Source organism: Quercus lobata, chromosome 12 (assembly GCF_001633185.2).
Source record: "Quercus lobata isolate SW786 chromosome 12, ValleyOak3.0 Primary Assembly, whole genome shotgun sequence".
NCBI lineage: Eukaryota > Viridiplantae > Streptophyta > Magnoliopsida > Fagales > Fagaceae > Quercus > Quercus lobata.
In genome coordinates, this window is record NC_044915.1 from 32,561,320 (window position 1) to 32,584,780 (window position 23,461).

Consider the following 23,461-nt stretch of genomic DNA (forward strand, 5'->3'; position numbering starts at 1 on the left):
AAGTTTAACTCCAATTCAATTTTAAAATATATGACAATTTGTTTCCCTTAAAAAAAATGTTTGAAACTAAAATATGGCCTATATGATATACCAATGGCTCATCACAAAGCATACTATAAAGCTTAATGTGTTTCCTCATTGATACATACCCCAATCATATTCCTTTCCAAAAATTTATTGTTATTCTTGGTAGGGCCATGACCACATTAACCTACCCCAAAAGCCTAGCGCTTATGCGTGCTGTGTTAAATATCTAGTTGTGGCACATATGTTTGGGTGGACCCAAAGAGCTAGAGTATTGATTAGGCTTTTTCACATGGAATTGAACAAAAGGAAATCACATCTTTTGGGATAAAAAAGTAAAGAGAGAAAGAAAGCACCATAAAGTATAGCGCGTAAAATCTAGTGAATCATAAATATGTAAAAAAATTAAAAAAAAAAGGGTCAATGTGTGAAAAGAGTTGGACCTAAAGGCTCTTTTTCCACAATGATATAGATATTTCACTCTCCTAAAGTGTGAAAACAAAAAATGTAATAAAAAAACAGGGGATTAGAGGGTCTTTTTCTATGCCAGGGAAAGAGTGGAGAAAGACCCTTTGGGGCATCAATTTCAGAGAGATTAAAAAAAGGCTTTGTTCAAAGAGAGAGAGAGAGAGAGTCATAGATAGACCAACCGTGCAAGTTTTAGTTTTAAAGTGGTGGCTGGTAAAAGGGGAGAATTTTTTTTTGCGTATGGGACCCAATCTATTAGGGTGTGTGAGATGTTGCGCACGAAAGCAAAAGCCATCGAGAAGTGGATGTGCACACGTGCACACACATTTTGACAAAACCCCAAAACCAAAAAAACAAAAGCTTTCTCGGTAAAACAATAATAATAATCACTAATCAATAATCAATACGCAACTATAAAAACTACTCCTATTTATCAAACACAGAGTATTAAATATTTTTCTTTTGCTTTGATGATAAAATACAGTGCTAGTTGTCCAATCAGTAGGACCAAACTACCCTAAACAGCAAGGCGCTATTACAATCAACAGCTTACGTATATTAAAAGAAAAAGTGCACCCATATGTGATTTTTAACTCATTATTAAAAATAAGTTTTTTTTTTTTCCTTAGAAATTTTTTTATTTTTTATTTTTAGTCTTTGACCCCATGTTAAGGTTGAATTAACAAGGCCACATTTGGTTTACCTTAATGTCCAATCTACTATTTGATTAAGTCCAATTTAAAAAAAAAAAAAAAAACTCACAATTATGTTTTTGAATAATTAAGGAATACTTGGTAATTACAAGCTTCATTTTATTTAAAAAAGAATTGTTCTATGGCCCATAATTTTTTAATGATTATGATTTAACTTTAGGCACAACAAGGCCATGCACACTAAGAATTAATATAGATTCATGCATAATGCAAACTTATGTCACTCAATTATTTTGTCATGTACCATAATCCTAGGCTTCTCAAAATTAAAACTAGAGGGATAAAATTTTCTCCAAAAAAAAAAAAATAGAGGGATAATTATGTAAAATTGAATAGTGCTTAATACATTAAAAAAAAAAAATTAATAGGCCCCTATAAAGAATAAACCTTGGTCTTGAATAATCACATGGAAACCAAGTCATTGCCGTGTTTGACCTCAAGAGCGTTACTTACTCAAAATTAAATACTTTCTATATATAAACATTTTGTTTTTCATTACATTTTAATTTCTGTGTTCAGTTTTTGTTAAGCTCTCCAATCTTCTTCCTAGTTTTCCCGAGAAAATTTGCATTTTCTTGGCCGAGAAAAAGGAAAAAAAAAAAGAAAAAAGAAAAGAAGAATTTTCATATTTGTGAATGAAAAAGTAAGTGTTTTTTGATCGAGAAAAGCGGAGATGAGAAGTGGGAATGGAGATTCAAGAGCTCTAAACAACGCTTTGGAGACTATAAGCGCTGCTGCTACTGCGATCGCTTCAACAACTGAGAATCGTGTTCATCAAGACACAGTTCAGGTATAAAATCTTTTTAAAAATCCAATCTTGTTTATCTTTAGCTTTTGAATTGGAATTGGGTCAGTATGTTTGATTTAAAAAGTTGATTTTTTTTTTTGGTTTGGTGTAGTTTTAAATATGAGATTTAAGATCTGTTTGAGTTTGGTTCTTGGTTTATTCTTTTGGCCTTTTTATTTAATCGTATAGTAATTATTGGTTTTTTTTTTTTTTTTTTTAAATTATTGAGTTTTCACGGTAATGAATCAACCACTGTTTGGTTGGCTTTTGAAAAAAGTTTAATTTTTGTTTTGTTTTTTGAGAAAAAACTGTGCAAATTCTGCTTTGGGAAGCAGTGAAAGTGTTTTCCAAAGAGCTAAGTGAACGGTGTTTTGGAATTCTTTTGTGTAGTCTTAATAGAAGGTTGACTTTCTGATGAGGAAGTATGATGCTTTGGTTTGTGGTAAATGAATTTGCACAGTTTAAGAAGTAGCTTTTGGTCTGCCTTTTTAGGTTAGATTATGTTCCTGACATTCTGGGTTTGTAAGAATTGCTGTTGAAGTTTGTGAAAGTATTGGAATTGTGCCTTTTTACTGTACTGTTGGTAAGTAGAAGAAAAGGTTTGCTAAAAGGCATGAAATGTGTCTCTGTAGAGGCAGAGTCACTGTGATGGACGTTGTAATACAGAGACGACTTTTGAATTATATATGGGAAGAATGGTGTGAACTGCACTTCATTCTAGAGGGTATGTGTATCACGGGAGAATTGGTGTTGTAGAATCTTTAGGCAATCGGAAAATAAAGAAATAATCTATATATTCAAGATCTTGGCCGTGAATGTCTGAATAGGAGAAACCATGTCTTGGATATCTTTGCTTCGGAACAAAACAGTTAGAATTAGGCTCAGAGTTGTGGCTCTTAGTATAATTCTCTCTCTCTTTTTTTTTTTTTTTCTCCCGGGGGTTGTAGATCAAATTTTTTAGTGATGGGCTTGAGCTGCTGGGCTAATTTTTCTAAACGTTTTATATATCTGGGTATTATGGGTGGCTCCCTTAATAAGGAAGGCCATTTTACAGTATATATGGATTTGAATACATTTGCAATCAAAAGTTTGCTGATCCATGAGTGTACGAGAAATGTTGCTTTTTTAAACAAGCCAAAAGAAATTTAATTTAAAAAAAAAAAAAAAGGAGCGGGGGCAGTGCTTTAGTTATTCATTGGACAAACTTCCTGCAGTAAGTTTGATGATAAGAAGTGCACTTTTGTGTTTGCTTGAGATGTTTTTGTATTTTGAAACTAATCGTCATCTACCAAGTCAGCACATCTGTACTAGTGTCATCACGTCTGTGGTTCTGAGCAAGCAATTTTGGAGATGTTGAATTTCGCTGTATATGCATCTTCTCTTAGTGAAAAATGGTTGTACTCACAGGAAGAAAATAAGGAAGTCCTAAATGGTTAGAGTACTCTTAAGTTGAACTTGATTGTAACAAGCAGGCATTTAGATGTCTGATAACATTGAGTTTTTCCTGTTTTCTTTTGTGGCCTATTTGGCTTCAAAATATACAGGGGCATTTTTCAAACTTCAAAGTGGTGATTAGTCTTTTAACTCCAGATGGTGCTAAATGATGGTGTGGTTTTTCATGATATGTTTGCAATTAAAACATTCTGTATTTACTCCTCAATTCACCTATGGTTTTGCAAAATATTAGAGACATGAGATATCATGTTTTAAGTTTTAACATCCCTCAATTTTCTTAGTTTAAACTTTAAAGATAAATGTAGGATTTTATTGAAATATTCCTGTTGGATGTCATTATTTATTTATTCTAAGGGCTGAAATTTACTTTGAATTCGATGTCAATTTGTTGATATGGAGGGAAGCTGGTACTTTTCTTGTACTTAATCATGTTTTTTTCATAATCTTTGGTTACTTGCAGAAGAGAAGATGGGGAAGCTGGTGGAGCTTGTATTGGTGTTTTGGATCTCCTAAACACAAAAAGCGAATTGGGCATGCTGTCCTTGTTCCTGAAACAACAGCCCCTAGAGCTGATGTTTCAGCTGCTGAAAATCCAATCCAAGCACCAGCACTAGTACTTCCCTTTGTTGCACCTCCCTCTTCTCCCGCATCATTCCTTCAATCAGAACCTCCTTCTGCTGCACAATCTCCAGTGGGTATATTGTCGCTCACTTCTATTTCTGCCAATATGTACTCCCCAGGTGGGCCTGCCTCAATTTTTTCCATAGGCCCTTATGCCCATGAAACTCAGTTAGTCTCACCACCTGCTTTCTCAGCTTTTACTACTGAACCATCAACTGCTCCTTTCACTCCACCTCCTGAGTCTGTCCACTTGACTACACCATCCTCACCTGAGGTGCCATTTGCTCAGCTGCTTGATCCCAACCTCCGTAATGGTGAGGCTGGTCAGAGATTCCCGTTATCCCATTATGAGTTCCACTCTTATCAACTTCACCCTGGAAGCCCTGTTGGTCAACTAATATCCCCAAGCTCTGGCATCTCAGGTTCAGGTACCTCATCTCCTTTCCCTGATCATGAGTTTGCTGGGGGTGGTCCCCTCATCGTAGAGTTCCGAACAGGTGACCCTCCCAAGCTCTTCAACTTTGAAAAGCTATCCAACCATGAGTGGGGATCACGTCAAGGTTCGGGTTCTCTGACACCAGATGCTGTAAGGCCCACATCTCGTGATAGTTTTCTCCTCAACCGTCAGATGTCTGAAGTTATATTACACTCACGTCCAGACAAGGGAAGGCGGGATAATGGGATTGCTGTTAATCATAGGGTGTCGTTTGAGCTAAGTACGGAAGATGTTGTAAAATGTGTTGGAAAGAACTCATTGCCTTTGGCAGAAGCTGTATCAGCATCTCTAAAAGATGCTACAACTGCTGAAGGAAGCAATGCTGCTGATGAGATTGTGGAATGTAATGAGTGCCGTGTTGGTGAAACTTCCAATGATGCTCCAGAGAAAGCTCCTGCTGATGGGGAGGAGACAGAGAGGCATCAGAAACATCGGTCCATCACTCTTGGTTCTGCTAAAGAATTCAATTTTGACAATAGAGATGGAGGAGACTCTTGTAAGCCTAATGTTGTCTCGGACTGGTGGGCGAATGAGAAGGTTGTTGGGAAGGAGGGTGTTCCAACCAAGGATTGGTCTTTCTTCCCTATGATGCAGCCAGGTGTCAGCTAACTAGTATACACATCTCACTCAATACCTCCATGGTCACAGAGAATTGCAGGACTTAGCAGGATGGCTTTGGATTACAGACCCGTTTGCAGCAACCCAGCACCATAATTGCTGAATCCAATTGAAGAGAAGTTTTAGATTTAATTGGAAGGTCTACTGCATTGCTGACCCAGGTATGAAGGCTGTTTTTGTAGCCCCTGGCCTGAAAATAGGCAGACTTTGTCATGACATGTATGGACTATAGATAATGTATATTTGTTTTTCCCTTACTTGAGGTTGAAATTAACAGCTGCCTTTAGATGTTTTTGTCGTCAGCTCTTTTCAGATGTAATATATTGATGACAATAGAACAGTCATAATAGTAATAACAAATAAACAGCACTGTTAATGATAGAATTTGGCATCTAAGAATATCACAGAATGTACAAAATCTATTGCAAAGCTTATGGTTATTGGCCCACAGTTTCATAAGGGCTGAACATGGCATTAAGTAGAAATTCATTCATGCGGTGATAGAAGACTTATGTGAATGAGGTTCAGATTTCCATGTAACTATACCATATAGGGTCTCAAGGAAAGGTTCAGACTCTTTGATCCCAGATGCTGTACTTTCCCACACGCATATATCTTGATGGTTTTCTTCTAGAGAATGTTTCATATTCTTTGATCCCAGAAGCTGTACCTCCCACACACGCATATCTTGATGGTTTTCCTTCTCAGAACTAAGCTTGCGAACAAAGAATGGGATCCTGTAGATGCCATGCCGTGCCATTCATCTAGTTTAGACAGAGACCGAAATCTGTGGGTGCTATATATCTATCTTCAACCATGTCTCATGGGCTCATGACTCATTTGACAAATCTGGCCGACCCAGCTCACTGTGTTTGGTTTGGCTTTTTTGGTGGAGCCTATTAACTTGTATGCTTATATATAGATTTTTAGAGGTCTATTTTTTTTTTTTTTTTTTCTAGAAACAACTATATATATATATATATATATATATTTTTTTTTTTACTAAATCAACAAAAAGCTAATTCGAATGAACACTTAGATCTTGAACCCTAACCTATGAGTGGGTAGCCTGGTAGAGATGGCCATAACCAATTTAATTTCTACACAACTAACCAAAAAATCTTATGTAAAGATAATAAGAGGAAACTACACTTCAGCTATTTGTGGTTTGGATTTAATTTAAACTAGTGTATAACCTTGTGCATATGCATAGTTACAATTAAAAACAATCACAATTACATGGTTCAAATTATACTTTTTTTTAGAAGAGATTCAAATTATACATGGTATTAGTTTATACCTTTTTTTTAAATCATACATTTCTAAAATATGTAATGATTTATCATTTTATATATATGATTTATAATTTAATGGGAATTAGACTCTTCAGTTTTTGTACTCAATATTCCACTTGCCACAAAAATTAAAAAAATTAGATGGACACGTGGTGCAAAATTGGACTCCAATTCGATTTGGACTCTTCGATTTTTATACTCAATAATTCACTTTGCATAAAAATTAAAAAATAGATGGGACATGTGGCACAAAATTGAGAATACAATTGAAATCTAATTGGATTTTCTTTAAGTTTTAACTTTTTATATATATATATATATTTAGATTGTTAACTTATAGTTTAAAAATTACACTTTTATACTTCAGTACAATTGTTTTTTATTTTTTGATCATGATTTTAAAACATTCAAATTGTAATAAAATTGTTATTGAGTTTTTAGATTTTTTTTTTTTTTTTTTATAAATGTAATTCATATATTAAAATCTTAGATGATTATGATTCATTCACATGTATGAATTATAATTCTTAAAAAAAGAAATATGAATATAAAGTGAAATATGTAAAGATAAATGAAACCTTTTGAAATCACAAAATAAATTGCCATTAATTACTTTAGAGTGAACAAATAGAGTAAAAATGTTTAGCCACAATTTTTTTTACAATTATTGATTAGATAAGTTGTAATTAAGTAACATCACTCTACTTTATTAACACCAATCACAATTTCATAACATACCACTTTGATTGCAGTTGTAAAATATATATATATATATATATATCTTTAGATTTATTGCAGAGTCAAGTTGCTAGATGCCCTGATGAAGAATAAAAGATTTTTTTTATGGTCACAACAAAATCTCACACTTCTTTTTTATAAGACCTTTTTTTTAGTTGTGATGGATTTCATTTTAATTTTTTATTTTTTGGTTTTGTTTTTGATTTATGATGGAAAATTCTCAAAATAAAAGTGTATCTCCCTCTTTCACGTAGGCAAAATAGAAACAATCAAAAATTATCTTGTTACCAACTATATTTGTCACTATAATTCCATGATATTTGGGTTACCTTACTAACACTATTTCACACGTGAAATATATGTCCATAACATTTTTCACGATAAATTTTAAATGACAGGTTGTTATTAGCGATTATTAATGGACAAAAAAGTAATTTAAATAATAAATTCAAATTAGTACTATTAACCTGTCACCTAAAATTTGTTGTAAAAATGTTATGAACATAACAATTTTCATTTCACAATTATATTCCTAGTACTGTAAAGGTAAACAATAAATTTCTAAAAATGTTAAGGCACAACTTGTCAAGTTGTTAAATTGTGTTTAAAATAACATAATTCTTTAACCACTAACCACATTATTATTACTATTATTATTATTATAAATCAATAAAACATGTGAGCTGCCTGCCCACACACTCAGACTCAGCTGCCTGCCAACTACGTCAGTTCAGGCTGTGCTTCCTCAACGTGCCAAATATAGGGTCCAACTTGGACGGCTACATTTTCTCAAAAAACAAAATTAACTTCAACATACACTCAATAAACTATTTATATTTTCTATTGTTGACCAATTTACGAGTTCCTTCTTCACCAAATTCTTTTTTTCACCTTATAGAACCAAACCCTTCTTTCTCCTCTTTAATACTTAATAGAATCCCCACATACTTCTTCAAAAATCCCAGCAACTAAAGAATTTCACTTTCCAGTTTCCATTATCTTTCTCAGAAATCCAGGAATTCCATTTCCCAAGGGCAGTTTGGGAATATTTGTAGAGAAAAAAAGATGCCACCTTTGGCTGTACCAAACGGGTTTCGGCAAGCCAAAGGCGGCGATTCAAACATCGTCACTGTTAACGTGGGTGGCCAAATCTTCCAAACCACAAAACAAACCCTAACCCTAGCTGGCGCCAAATCCTTGTTCTCTAGGGTTTCCGAGTCGGACTTGGTGCCTTTCATCGATCGCGACCCCGAGTTGTTCTCCATCATCCTCTCTCTCCTCAGAACCGGTAATCTTCCATCAAAGGCAAAAGCTTTCGACCTCCAAGACCTAATCTCCGAATCCCAATTCTACGGCATCGAAACCCTAATCCTCAATTCTCTCTCCAACCCTTCACAATTCGACGTCTTTAACCTCGAGAAATCGCTGATTCTGCCCCTCAACGGCCGCGATTCACCGTCGGCGATCTCCACCACGCCGTTCGGGTCCGTACATGTGGCGCACGGAAGCAAGATCACCTCCTTTGATTGGTCCCTGAGGAGAAAGTCAACGATTTTGACTCAATTCCCGGCGGTGGACTCTTTGCTATCGATTTCGCCGTCGGTGGCTGCCGCCGGTGCCACCGATTTCTCGGGGCTCCAGATTCTCGACCTCGAAAATGGGTCAGTGAAAGAGAGCTTGAATTGGGAGAACGTGACGAAATCTAGCTCCACTGTCCAAGCAATCGGGTCCTCGCCGGAGTTCTTGTTTGCCAGCTTCGAATCGGGTCGGCGAAACTCGAATTCGATCTTGGTTTATGATTTGCAGACATTGAATTCGGTGATGGAGATTGGTCATAATGAAATTTACGGTGCTCAGATTGATTCGGCGATACCGGCATCGAAATTGAGTTGGGTTTCGAGTTATAGCTTGTTAATGGCATCTGGGTCTCACAGTGGGATTCAAGGTGTATTGGGTAATGTCAAGTTTTGGGATATAAGGACTGGGAGTGTGGTTTGGGAGCTGAAGGAGAAAGTTGATTGCTTTTCGGATGTAACGGTTTCCGATAACTTGTCAGGGATTTTCAAGGTTGGTGTGAATTCCGGCGAGGTTTCCTTTGCGGATTTGCGGAAAATGGGTGCTGAGGATCCATGGCTTTGTCTTGGGGATAAGAGGAAAGCGGTGAATGGGAAGAAGGAAGGTGTTGGGTGCAAGATTGAGAGTCATGGGAATCAAGTGTTTTGTAGTAAGGGAGGGGATTTGGAGCTGTGGAGTGAGGTACTGATGGGGTCTTCAAAGAAGAGTAAAGATGGGTTGGATGATAGGGTGTTTAGGAAGAACTTGATGGGGAGAGTGAAGGATATGGGAGGTTCCAAGATAACAAATTTGGGTTTTGGAGGGAATAAGATGTTTGTGACTAGGAAGGATCAGCAATATGTTGAGGTTTGGCAGAGTTCTGCCAGGGTATTTTGATCTCAAATTTGTTTATTGGAGATTGTTAAAAATTGTTTAGAATCATTATTCTTTTTTGTAAATTAGTTCATAGTTTGATTTATATGTAAGCGATTTTGTGCTCTGTTGACTGTAGGGACTAAAAATTGTTTATAAAGGGTTAGTTCTTTGATATTGATATGAGATAAGCTATTCATTGTCTTCATGTTTTGTTTCCCTGCATAATTTGAAGTATACTTTTTGTTATGATCAATGAAATTGAAAGGGTACTTGGCAACTGGTTCTGGCAGATGGGGTCAGTTGTCCACTCTTTCCTGACTAGTATATGGTTTTTAATTAATGGAGATGAACCTGATATATTATGTTCTGCAAATCTTTGCTGATATGGGCTCTTTTCAGCATTGTTATTTGTTGTGATGGCTGCATTTTCTGAACCGATCTCATGTTGCTGTATGTATTTGGGCATCTGATGCTACTGAAGCTGAAGTGATTGAGCTTCTGATGCTACTAAAAGCTGGATGAAGTGATTCCCTAGTTATGGACACACATCTCTTCTATTTATTAGATATGTTATCTTTGTTCTTCTCAGATGTTTCCTTGCTTAATAGTTCTCAATATGTACAAAAATATATACTCCTTAATATGCTGTTGTCACTCCTTTGTATATGTTCAAATACATAGGAATTTCTCATTGATTTGTTTCTTTGCTGGTCAAGTTTTAGAGACTATTAGTTTCAATACTAGATTAAAATAGTATCTACAGAATTTATGATAAAAAACTTGAACACTTGTTTGAAGGAACAACTGGGAATCTTTAAAGGAGTGGGCACATCTACTTTGAAGGATAATGCCCCTCCAATGTCTAGAGAACAATATTGAACACAGCACCAAATATAATTGCTTGTGACTGAAAAGCATTGCGTAGTTTTGTCTTTTAATTTGCTGATAATGTTACAGCTACTAATTGGATTTTATTAAAAAATAACTATAAAACCCAATCAATATTATTAGTTAGGCAACGTTTCAAACATATTTGGTTTCTAACAATTCGAGTTCTCTGCACTTGATTTTGTCCAGTGAATTTGCACTTAGAAATTGAGTGTCTCATACTCGATTTCCATACTCACTTGGAAATCGAGTGTCTAACACTCGATTTTCTCAGAGCAAAATCGAGTCCTTTAGACTCGATTTGTTTTAAATGAAATCTGTTTGAAACCTTATCTAACTAATAATATAGTTTGAATTTTATAGTTATTTTTTAATAAAATCCCTATTAATTCTATTTTGCTAAATAATCCATTGATAGTGTACATACCATACATCGTTATAATTTTTAACCTCATTTTTTTTATTAAGAAGCATGTTTTATCCTATACTCTCCCACTCAATCAGTCCGTGACTCAAATCAGTCTGTGTCAAGTTACTGGCCCACTGCTTACAGCCTTTCTTTCGGCCATCATTTATTTCACAGTATCCAATCCACACAACACATTGATTACTCCAACCGTTTCTCTATGGCCTCACCCACTTCTACAAGTTCCTTCCTCGGAGCATTTACCATCAGATGTTTTATTAATATGCTATTTGAACAGACTAAAAATGCTACTTTATTATTTTAATATACTATTTTATAATTTATCATATATCACATATTTTATTCTTTAATTCTATATATTAAAATAATATACAATTTAAAAATACTTGTACAATATAAAAAAACAAAACAAATAAATAAATGCAGTCCACAACAACCACCCACTCCCCACCACCACCCACTACCCACCCTCACCACACCCACCATTATTGCAAACCCACCACCACCCATAGGTACAACCAACCACCATCAAAACAACCCTGCACCACCAAAATACTAGCACAGCCCGCCACCACCACCCACAAGTACAACCTACCACTGTTGCCCACAGGTACTACCCACAACCACCAAAAACAATCCACCAGCCATCACCACTGCTCAATACTACTTAAAAAAGAATCCTCAAAATCAACAGAAAACTTCAAATAAAAAATGAAGAGATGAATAAAAATTAACCCAAAACAAATGTCAACCCACTGGAAAATCGAACAACCCATACAACCCAACAACCCGCAACCCACGAACGACCCACAAAACTCATCGCTGCCACCAATAAAGCTAATATACATAGCCAAGCAACTAGAAACCAACGCCGACCCTATATCGCCCCCTCAACTCCATTTATACAACCTAATAAAAGGAGAGAAATGAGAGAAAGAACTTGAAACGGAAGGGAGAAGAAGTGAACGGAGCCACCATCGTGATAAGTGGCTTTAGGCGAAGCAGACCATGGCGAGATCGACTGTGGGCGGAGATCAGCAGCTTGTGAGAGAGAGGCTGAGATAGGGAGAGAGGAGAAAGAAGGGCTAAGAGAAAGGTAGAGGAAGACGGGAAAGAGAGAAAAATGCAAATAAAGAATTGAGAGGAGAGAGAAAAAGTTGAATAAAAAATTATTATTTTTGGTTTGGCATTTGTGTTCATACCATTCCAAATTTGGAATGGTATTGTTCACTTGTGCCAAATGTTTTAGCATTTAAAACACCTCATATAAGGTGTTTTTTGGTGTTTAGTGTACCAAATGCCAAATATTTGGCATGTGGCACACTGATGGTAATGCTTATTGGAGATATTTCTAGTCTTTGTAGATGTACACACACTGAAGCATCATATTCCTTGCATCTTAAGTGTTTAAAATGGAAGATGGTGGGCCTGTTTAGTAAGAGATTTCTAGTAACGTTGTTTAAGTTTTATGAAAATACCTGTTGGTGAAAAAATATGTAAAAATACGTATTATAGTGTTTAAACAAAATTTTTATGGATTAAACATGGATTTTTTTCTTCAAAATAACTACAAAACCCAAACAATTTTATTAGTTAGCAACGTTTTCAAACTATTTAGGAAACTAATAACTTGAGTTTGTGAGAGTCGATATCATTGTAGCAAATCGAGTTTATTGTACTCGATTTCGACATCATGTTGCAACTGATGTGGAAATTTGTCCACGTAGACATAGAACTCGAGTCAAACGGACTTGAGTTCAAACATCTAGAAAATCGAGTCCATAGGACTCGATTTAGTTTCGCTTCAGCAACTGAGCAACTTTCTTGTTCTTCCTTTCCTTTTTTTACCTTCTCAAAATGTCGTCCCACTCTCCACTTCCAAGCCCCAAAAACCCATGAACAAATCAAATCCAAAACAAATCAAACTCACTCTCCACTCCAACGTGTTCTTCTCCTCCACTAGAGCGGCGGCGAGAAACCACACGTCAAATCTGATTTCCATCGCCTGAAGCTTTCACCACCTGGGTTTGGTCAAAATCGGCGCCTAGGTTGCTGGGTTTTGCATCGTTGCTTCTTTCTTCCATTGGAGTGGCGGCGAGAAACCACACGTCCAATCCGATTTCCATTGCCTGAAGCTTTCACCGCCTAGGTTTGGTCAAAATTGGTGCCTGGGTTGCTGGGTTTTGCATCGTTGCTTTTCTTTCTTCTTTGTTGTTCATCTCTGCATTTTGATCTCTAGTTGTTGATCTCTGCATGATAGAGGTTTTGTTGATCTCTGCGTTACTAAATCGAGTCCATAGGGCTCAATTTCTGTATGACATAATCGATATCTATGAACAAAAACCGAGTCCAGTAGACTCGATTTCTATGAACAAAAACCGAGTCTATTAGACTCGATTTCCAAGCCTACGTGGACAAATCCTCCAACTCAGCTATTGGTGCAACTGGAAATCGAGTATAACGTACTCGATTTATAACCCAAAATCGATAATAAAACACTCGATTTGTTAGATTTCAAAATAGTTTCAAACTTTGGCTAATTAATAAAATAGTCTGACTTTTATAGTTATTTAAAAAAAAAAAAAAATCCATTAAACACCGTTTCAAAATAGTTTCAAACTTTGACTAATTAATAAAATAGTCTGGCTTTTATAGTTATTTAAAAAAAAAAAAAATCCATTAAACACCGTTTCAGTGTCAGTATGCCTGAGTCCCTGACACATATTGAATACCTTTTTTTTATAGTTCCAAACACAGGACTAAAGTTGGAAAGCTGCACTGGGGTCCCAGCCAGCATCAACGATTCATAGAGTTTCTGACAGCAAATTATTTGGCTTTTGGATTATGCTATACACCAGTGGTAACAGTGCGGTAGCTCTGACAACAAATATAGACTGAAGTTGCAACATGCAATGCAACAGTGCGGTAGCTCAGAAGGAATTTGTAAGATAATAGGAAGTACTAGACAGGTTAAAAGTTTGAGCCATCCTATTTATGAAAGAGAATTGTTTGCCTAGGGATCCAGTCTGATACTAGTTTCAATGTTTTCAGGGCCTTGCATATTCCGGATATAATTTTTATGCTGCTTTATCTGCACTAAATTCATTACAACTAGAGAATTATTGTTACTTATTATTAGTGGTAGATAGTTTTGCTTGGTACTAACTTTCACAAAATTAAAACATTTGCCAATGGTGCTTCATCAGCAAGTCAGCAATCAATAATTCTGATGTCTGAATTTCCCAACTCGCTTCAACTTAAATACCACTTATACTTGCTTTAAGGATTGGTAAAATTTGAGATCCAGGTAGAAATTTTGTATGTAATTAAAAAAAAAAAATTGGTAAAAAAAAACTTGGTGCATGAATAAGGGATTTAGAATCCTCTAGAGTCCACCCTAGAGTTTTTCCATCAACTTATTTCGAAACTAGTGGGTTAGTTTTACCACATCATTGGAACCCCCTTTTTTCCCATCGGGACATGACTGGGGCGGCACCAAGTGGAGCTGAGTGGGGTTCAAATGAACCCCTGAGCTGGCGAAAAAGAAAAGAAAGAATTATGTATAATATTTTTAAAATAATTTTGTTTTGACTCTGAAATAAAATTTTGAACCCGTGGCCCAATCTTTTTTTTTTTATTAAGTCCAATTAAAATAAGTTTGAATATGTTCATCATGATAATATATTGGTATTTTTAAACACACCAAAAAAGATTTTTAAAAAAGCCCAATGGCAAACAAATTTGATCTAAATTTGAGGAGGAAAAAATAGTAAGCCCAACATCAAAAGTAGAAATTTGATGATCTTAAACTTCAAGAAAAGCTCATTTAGACCTTAACAAATTTGACCAAAAAAAAAAAATTAATTGTCCTCTTTACTTTGACATATAAATAAAGTTATAATTAATTCATACTTTTGACAAAATTTGTGAGTAGAGTAGTTGAATCTGAATATGTTTTTAATTTGTTATTTATTAGGTGGGGACTGACGATTGGGGATGTGGGCCAGTTAATCAGTAGGTAGCAAATGTTAACATTAAAAGACAATTATATGATTAGAAAATTGGTGCTTTTAAAATAAATAGACAAAGGTCATGGGACGAGAGAGTTATTGAGTGAAGACAAAAGCAAATAGGAACACAACAAAAATTTTCTTAATACAATTACAAAGGACAATTGTTGTCAAAGTTGAGTTGGACTATTAAATAAAATAACTATAAAGAGTAAAGACATAAACTAATGGATTAAAGTATTCTAAGTAATAATAATTAAAGTTCACTTAACAACAATAATTAATATGTTTATTGTATTTAGAAACAATAGATGATTTTCAAATTTTAATCTTAGTAACAATAATTAGTATGTTCATTTTATTAAGAAACAATATGCCATTTCTCAAAAAAAAAAAAAATGTCAAATGAACTTATAATTTATATTTTGTTCTTCTATACCATAAAAAAAAAAAAAAATTGTAATAAGAACACTACAAAAACCTCAAAATTTATCTTCATATTGACCCTGGACAAAATTTTTGGAGGCGTCACTCACATATTGAGCGTAAATGTTATAGATAGTAAGTACACGAGCTTGATGTAGCTAATCTGTACACTTATTGGCTTTTCTAAGAACGTGACATACACGTTTGCGAATTCTTAGATAGTAGGTGCTAGCAATTATGAATTTCGTAGAATACCAATTGCTTGTCCTTGTGGGTAATCTTTTGGTTCTACGTTTTGATTTTTTGGTTCAATTTATTGATCAGTTGATTTCATCATTAATATTGACACCGAATGCTTGTAAAGAGACTAAACAAAATGGCATCGTTGTGGTACCAGCTATTGGTGTCCCAATAATTAAGTTTGTAATCGCATTGAAAAGGAAGAAAGTAACATGTCTATATCGTATTGAATTCAGTATCCATAATACACAAGACTTTAAATCTTTTTTTCTTAAATAAACAACTGATAAGGTTTAAATCTAATGTTCTAAACATTGGATCCTATATGATATAGCCACATGTGTAATAATTGCCACGTGTTTGTATAGTATCGGTTTTAGTACTAAATCTAAGCCTCTCTCTTCTCGAATGCCTTTCTTCTTCTTCTTCATTTTTTTTTTTTTTCACTTACCTTTGTTCTATTATTATTTATTTATTTATATAATTACCTATATGATGCCGCCATATGTTTGTAGGGAATTTAACCAAAAATTCCTAACCTGTGAGAAACAAAACAAATAGAGAAAACACACATCAAAGAAAAATAATCACACGCACAAGACAATATTTACGTGGTTCGGCAATTTGCCTACGTCCACGGAGTTGCAGGGATTTCACTATTATCACGGAAAAATACAATAGTGCACAAGAACACTCTCAAGAAACCCAAATCCCAATTACACCCTAGCACTCTCTCACAGAAAAATAAGAATAGAAACTGACTGCCTCTCTATTCTTTATTTTTCTCTCATGTGACTGCTAACTAGGTTAATTGGAATTACACATTTTTTTCTTTTCTCTGCAATGTAGCCGCCTATCTCATAAAGCAATATATATATGTTACTTTATGTAAGTCGGTCAAGTGGGATTCTTTTTCAACTTGTATTAGGTCACCTTTTTGGCCGGATTGGGCTTGGTTGGCCCTTATGGGCTTGTGGCATAATTCAAGCCACACTAACAAATCTCCACCTTGGCTTGAATTGATCAAGCTTCACGAGCAAACTCCTCCATCAGCTCCACCTTAGCTCTTAAGGGCTCACAAGCTGCAAACATCAGCCACAATCCTCCATAACACAATCCCTCATCCCTGCAACTCATCCTCCTGTCCTCAAGCTAGAAGACCAATTGAAGCTGCGCACAGCTTCAACTTCTCAATAGTGACACCCTTAGTCAACATGTCTGCCGGGTTCTTAGATCCACAAATCTTCTCAAGCATTACCAGCTTATCTTCAACAAGGTAACGGATAAAGTGGTATTTTGTCTGTATGTGCTTCGACTTTGAATGAAAAGCCGAATTTTTGGCAAGGAAGATTGCACTCTGACTGTCACTGTGTAGAATGCCCATCTCCTGCTTCTTACCCAATTCATCTAAGAAACCATGTAGCCAAATCATCTCCTTTCCAGCTTCAGTTGCTGCAACATACTCAGCTTCTGTACTAGACAAAGTAACAATCTTCTGTAGATTTGAAGCCCATGATATAGCTGTACCACCCAGAGTAAAAACAAACCCAGTAGTACTTTTTCTACTATCAATATCACCAGCAAAATCAGCATCTACATAACCCTGCAGTTTCAAACTTGCACCTGTGAAGCAAAGACATGTATCTGATGAACCCTTCAGATATCTCAGAATCCACTTGACTGCCTCCCAATGCTGCTTTCCAGGCCTACTCATGAATCTGCTCACAACTCCCACTGCATGTGCAATGTCTGGCCTTGTACACACCATAGCATACATCAAGCTGCCAATAGCTGAGGCATAGGGTACCTTGCTCATATGGTCCCTTTCTACTTCTGTCTTCGGTGACTGTTCTTTGCTTAGTTTGAAATGACTACCCAAGGGTGTGCTCACTGGTTTAGCTTCATTCATGTTGAACCTGCTGAGAACTTTCTTCACATACTCTGACTGTGAAAGCTTCAATGTACCATTAGCCTTGTCTCTAATGATTCTCATACCAAGGATTTGCTTTGCAGCTCCCAAATCCTTCATTGCAAACTGTTTGGACAATTGCTTCTTCAGATTATTGATCTCCTCAATGCTAGACCCTGCAATAAGCATATCATCCACATATAACAGTAATATGATGTAAGAATTGTCAAAAAACTTAACATAGCAACAGTGATCAGCTTCACATCTCTTGAACCCAATTCTGTGCATAAAACTGTCAAATTTCTTGTACCACTGTCTAGGAGCTTGTTTTAGGCCATACAAGCTCTTTCTCAGTTTGCAGACTAAATTCTCTTGTCCTTGAGCAATGAACCCTTCTGGCTGAATCATGTAAAGGTCTTCCTCCAAGTCACCATGAAGGAATGCTGTCTTCACATCTAACTGCTCAAGATGTAAGTTTTCTGCAGCCACCATTCCCAGTACTAGTCTGATTGTTGACATCTTCACAACTGGAGAAAATATCTCTGTGTAGTCAATTCCTTCCTTCTGCTGGAACCCTTTAACAACTAATCTGGCTTTGTAACGTTTGCTACCATCATACTCATTCTTTATTCTGTATACCCACTTGTTGTGCAAAGCCTTCTTTCCTACTGGCAATTCAGTTAGTTCCCATGTTTGATTCCCCAACAAGGAATCCATCTCATCCTTCATGGCTAACTCCCACTTGCTTGAATTCTCATCTTGCAAGGCTTCATCATAACACTCTGGCTCACCACCATCAGTCAACAGGAGATAATTTAAAGTGGGTGAATAACGCTGTGGAGGTCTAATGTTCCTGGAAGATCTGCGGGCTTCAGCTACAGGTGTACTCAGATCTACCTGTGAATTTACATTCTCCTTATCTTCTTCACCCCTTTTCTGGACAGTACCTTCAGTCAATTCATCTAAGTTGACAAACTCAGATTTCTTTTGATCTATCTCTGTAACATCTGACACTACAGTTGACCTGTCCTTGTACATAACCTGTTCATTAAATATCACATTTCTACTTCTGATGATTTTCCTGTTTTGTTCATCCCAAAACCTATAGCCAAATTTCTCATCACCATAGCCAATGAAAAAACATATTTTAGACTTTGCATCAAGTTTACTACGAGCATCAGAATCAATATGAACATAAGAAACACAACCAAAAACTTTTAAGTGTGAAAACTTTACCTCTTTACCGCTCCAAACCTCCTCAGGAAGTCTGAACTCCATGGGAACTGAAGGTCCTCGGTTTATCAAGTAAGCTGCAGTACTAACAGCATCAGCCCAAAAAGTTTTTGGTAGTCCAGCATGCAACCTCATACTCCTAGCACGCTCATTGAGAGTTCTGTTTATGCGCTCAGCCACACCATTCTGCTGTGGTGTCCCAGGAATGGTCTTCTCCATCCTAATTCCCTGTGCAGCACAATACTCACTGAACCCTCCATCTATGTACTCTCCTCCATTATCTGACCTCAAACATTTTACTTTCAAACCTGTTTCTGTCTCAACCATGGCCTTCCACTTCTTAAAAGTTTCAAATACATCAGATTTATTTTTCAGAAAATAAACCCATACCTTTCTGCTTGAGTCATCAATGAAAGTGATGTAGTACCTTGAACCTCCAAGAGATGCAACCGGAGAAGGCCCCCATAAATCAGTGTGTACTAACTCCAATTTTTCAGCCTTCGGTGTCCTGCCAGTTTTCAAGAAGCTCACCTTTTTCTGCTTTCCTAAGATGCAACTTTCACACATGTCAAAATCAATGGACTTCAATTCTGGTAGTTTTCCTTTTGACAGCAGCATCTTCATCCCTTTCTCACTCATGTGACCAAGTCTGCGGTGCCATAGGCTTGTATCAGTACTTGCATCAGCAACTGCAATTGTGTCTCTTGGACTTGAGGTCATGTACAGAGTACCAGTTTTCTTTCCACGAGCCAATACCCTAGCTCCCTTTGTAACCTTCCAAGTACCACCAACAAATAGTATTGCATGTCCTTCATCATCAAGTTGTCCAACAGAAATCAGATTCCTCCTCAGGTCAGGAATATGTCGAATCTTCTCCAGTAACCAAACAGACCCATTGGGCAACAATATTCGAACATCTCCCATACCCACAACATCCAAGGCTGAACCATCAGCCAAATACACCTTACCAAAATCACCTGCAACATAATTCTGTATGATTTCTCGGTGTGGAGTGGTATGAAACGAAGCTCCTGAATCCAAAACCCAATCATCAAGTGGACTGTCTACTGCAAGAAGTAATGCATCTTGTACCTCTTCTGTTACAGCATTAGCAGAATCATCTTCATTCTTCTTCTTAGGACTTTTGCATTGATTCCTAAAGTGACCTGTTTTCCCACAATTCCAGCATTGTACTTGTTGGCCTGATCTAGATTTACTTCTGTTCCGATTAGAATTTCTGGATTTTGATCTGCCCCGATTTGAATTTCTGTTATTACCTCTGCCTCTTGTCTCAAGGTTTAGGGCAGAACCAGATCCTGAGGTTTCGCCTGCATCTCTTCGGCGAATCTCCTCAGCCAGAATTAAAGCTCGTATATCATTGTACTTGAGCTTTTCTTTTCCTGTAGAATTGCTTACTGCCATCCTCATTGCCTCCCAACTGTTTGGCAAAGAAGCCAAGACGATCAAAGCACGAATCTCATCATCAAAATCAATTTCTACAGACGACAATTGATTTGTGATAGTGTTAAATTCATTCAGATGTTGTGCTACTGATGCATTCTCTGCCATCTTCAGATTGAACAGTTTCTTCATCAAGTGCACTTTATTGTTTGCTGACGGCTTTTCATACATACCAGACAAAGCCTTCATCAGATCTGCTGTGGTCTTCTCCTTTACAACATTGTGTGCAACAGACCTAGACAGAGTTAACCTAATAACTCCCAATACCTGTCTGTCAAGAAGAGCCCATTCCTCAGCCTTCATAGCCTCAGGTTTTGTCCCCAAAAGAGGCAGATGCAATTTCCTCCCATAGAGATAATCTTCAATCTGCATCCTCCAATACGCGAAGTCTGTGCCATCAAACTTTTCTATTCCAGACGCCTTTCCTGCTTCCTCTGCCATTGCTCCCACTCAAACCTAACCCTAGGTTCTGATACCAGTTGTAGGGAATTTAACCAAAAAATTCCTAACCTGTGAGAAACAAAACAAATAGAGAAAACACACATCAAAGAAAAATAATCACACGCACAAGACAATATTTACGTGGTTCGGCAATTTGCCTACGTCCACGGAGTTGCAGGGATTTCACTATTATCAGGGAAAAATACAATAGTGCACAAGAACACTCTCAAGAAACCCAAATCCCAATTACACCCTAGCACTCTCTCACAGAAAAATAAGAATAGAAACTGACTGCCTCTCTATTCTCTATTTTTCTCTCATGTGACTGCTAACTAGGTTAATTGGAATTACACATTTTTTTCTTTTCTCTGCAATGTAGCCGCCTATCTCATAAAGCAATATATATATGTTACTTTATGTAAGTCGGTCAAGTGGGATTCTTTTTCAACTTGTATTAGGTCACCTTTTTGGCCGGATTGGGCTTGGTTGGCCCTTATGGGCTTGTGGCATAATTCAAGCCACACTAACAATGTTCGTATGGTATTGGGTCCAAAATTGTATGAACATAATAATAATAATAATATAAAAATAATTACTATAAAAATATATAATAATAATAATAATAATAAAATAAACAAAAGCTCAATCTATTTGATTATCCATCAAATAACAACTGTCTTTTTATTTATTTATTATAAGGTTGTAATTCGAGTTTATAAATTATTCTGTAATGAGTTGGAGGAGATTTTTTTAAATTGATTTGAAGAAAAAGTTTATCGTATTGAGAAACAGTTTTTAAAGCACAAACATTGTACTGCAGTGTTTGTGTATGAGATGGATTTAAATAAGAAAGAAAATCCTAGTCGACAATCTCTTAAATCCCAACTACTTTTGGTTGGTCTTGAGCAATTCTTCTGCATCTATAAACCGAGAGCTCGCTTTCGTTGATTGCTGTCCATAAAATATTTTCCATTAATTACTCACTTATGGATGAATGCAATGCCACCTGACCAATTGAGTCGCCAATATATACCTGCAACCGTGCCAATTACACATATGAAAATGATAAGTAACCATATGGTAGGTAAACATTGATGCTACCTAGAATTGGTTTACAGAATCTGAGGCAATTGTCTCTTTGAACCCATCCTTATTTCCCTTGGAAGTTGGAACATTATGTTGAGGAAATTATGATCATATACTAGTGCAACTTCATGGTGTGTATAAACACATGTTTTTTGAAGTGATAATTGACCCCACTTGCAAAATTTTGCTTCCAAGTTACATGCTATTCATCTTACAACAAAATTCTAATTAGAATAAAATACAAAAACCATTCTTGAGGTTTATGTTAATGCCAGGCGCTTCCAAATTTTTTCAAAAGATATCAAATTTGCTCTCTAATCACAAATGGAACTTAACATTATTTATGCTATTTACACTACCCCCCCCCCCCCCCCCCCAAAAAAAAAAAAAAAAACTAATTTGTGGTCAAGTTACTAATTGTGTAGCTCTTTGAATAATGATCTCCACCTTCTCCATCCAGCAGGATAGATAGCAAAGTTGACATCAATTGTGTTATAAATTGGTCTCAACAGTGTGTAATAATTGAATCTCATCAAATAAAATTGGCTCCTTTGTATGTGTCCAATAGTTAGTCTTGACTATATACTTTCTCAAAAAAAAAAAAAAAAAAAAAAGTCTTGACTATATAGATATAGGTCTACCAGTGACTACATTGTGACAATTATATGCTTTAGGGAGTATTGTACAACTAATGGTAGATGGATGGAAACCAAAGATGGAGAATAAAGCGGGGAGTTGGAGGGGAAGGGTAGCTTCTAATAAGTGTAAAGTGTCGTTTGTGCTTTAGAGAACAAATTAGATTTTTTTTAAGAGTCTCGGTATTTTTGGCATTAGTCCAAATCTCAAAGGAATTTTTTTTTTTTTTTTTTTTGTATTTTACCCTTCTATTTAAAATAAAACTCATTTCATTCTCCTTCCATTTCATAATCTAAACACTACGTTTTTATCACATTGTACCAATTCAATGGCAAACTGTCCTTCAAAACAGTTGGTGACTTATTCGAGTCTACCCTGTATACCATAGTGTCTCAAAGTTCCATCCATATTTTTGTCATTGCTAATTTTGTAGTTAAATTTATTGCTGACTTGAATTCAAACTTTTTTTATTTTTATTTTTTTAATGAAAGTATTTTAGTTTCTTGAGTTTCTTATGGTAAAATGCAACAACTTAGGTAAACATTGCTCATTTCCAATTTGACAATGCGAAAGTTAATGAATGTTTTAAGAATATTTGTTTAGAAATATTTCTAAAAACTTTTTATGAAAAAAAAAAAGTAATTAATTTTTTTATAACCTTTTATATTTCTTATAAATGTGATATCAAAATTTTTTAAAAATAATTTATTAACAAATACCCAATTGAATATCTGTTAACCCGACCGATTTCATGGTAAAGAATAACCTTGAAGCCAAATAATGCACTAAATGGATGCCACCTAAAGCCAAAGTCAATAATGCATTAATGCTATTATCATAGCTCTTGAACCTAGGGTTTGGACAGTATGCCCTGCTGAATGAAAGGACATATTTGAGTCATAATTGCCAAACGGTAGGCCAAATTAGGTTGGTACATGTAAAATTAAAAGTATGTACGACATGTTAAAAAAACGCTTTAATAATATTGATTTAGGAACTATTTTTAAAAATATTTTATGATAAAATGGTAAAGTAATTAATTTTATTGACAAATTTTTA

The 23,461-nt window shown here is 35.8% G+C and overlaps 2 protein-coding genes across 2 annotated transcripts; both read left to right on the top strand.

The window, feature by feature from the left end:
• Window positions 1–1,624: 1,624 nt before the first annotated feature.
• On the top strand, window positions 1,625–5,614 carry LOC115972099. The gene is made up of 2 exons (XM_031092248.1): window positions 1,625–1,995; window positions 3,908–5,614. The coding sequence occupies exons 1-2, from the start codon at window positions 1,879–1,881 to the stop codon at window positions 5,171–5,173; spliced, it is 1,383 nt and encodes a 460-aa protein (XP_030948108.1). The 5' UTR covers window positions 1,625–1,878; the 3' UTR covers window positions 5,174–5,614.
• Window positions 5,615–8,026: 2,412 nt separating this feature from the next.
• Window positions 8,027–9,966, top strand: LOC115972265 (BTB/POZ domain-containing protein At5g41330). Its single transcript, XM_031092479.1, has one exon. It carries the CDS (start codon window positions 8,281–8,283, stop codon window positions 9,664–9,666), a length of 1,386 nt encoding a protein of 461 aa, XP_030948339.1. The 5' UTR covers window positions 8,027–8,280; the 3' UTR covers window positions 9,667–9,966.
• Window positions 9,967–23,461: the final 13,495 nt, after the last annotated feature.

Coding starts and splice junctions, on each gene's coding strand:
- LOC115972265 (XM_031092479.1), top strand. CDS start 8,281: ATGCCACCTTTGGCTGTACCAAACGGGTTTCGGCAAGCCAAAGGCGGC.
- LOC115972099 (XM_031092248.1), top strand. CDS start 1,879: ATGAGAAGTGGGAATGGAGATTCAAGAGCTCTAAACAACGCTTTGGAG. Junction 1,996..3,907: donor TTCATCAAGACACAGTTCAG/GTATAAAATCTT, acceptor GGTTACTTGCAG/AAGAGAAGATGGGGAAGCTG.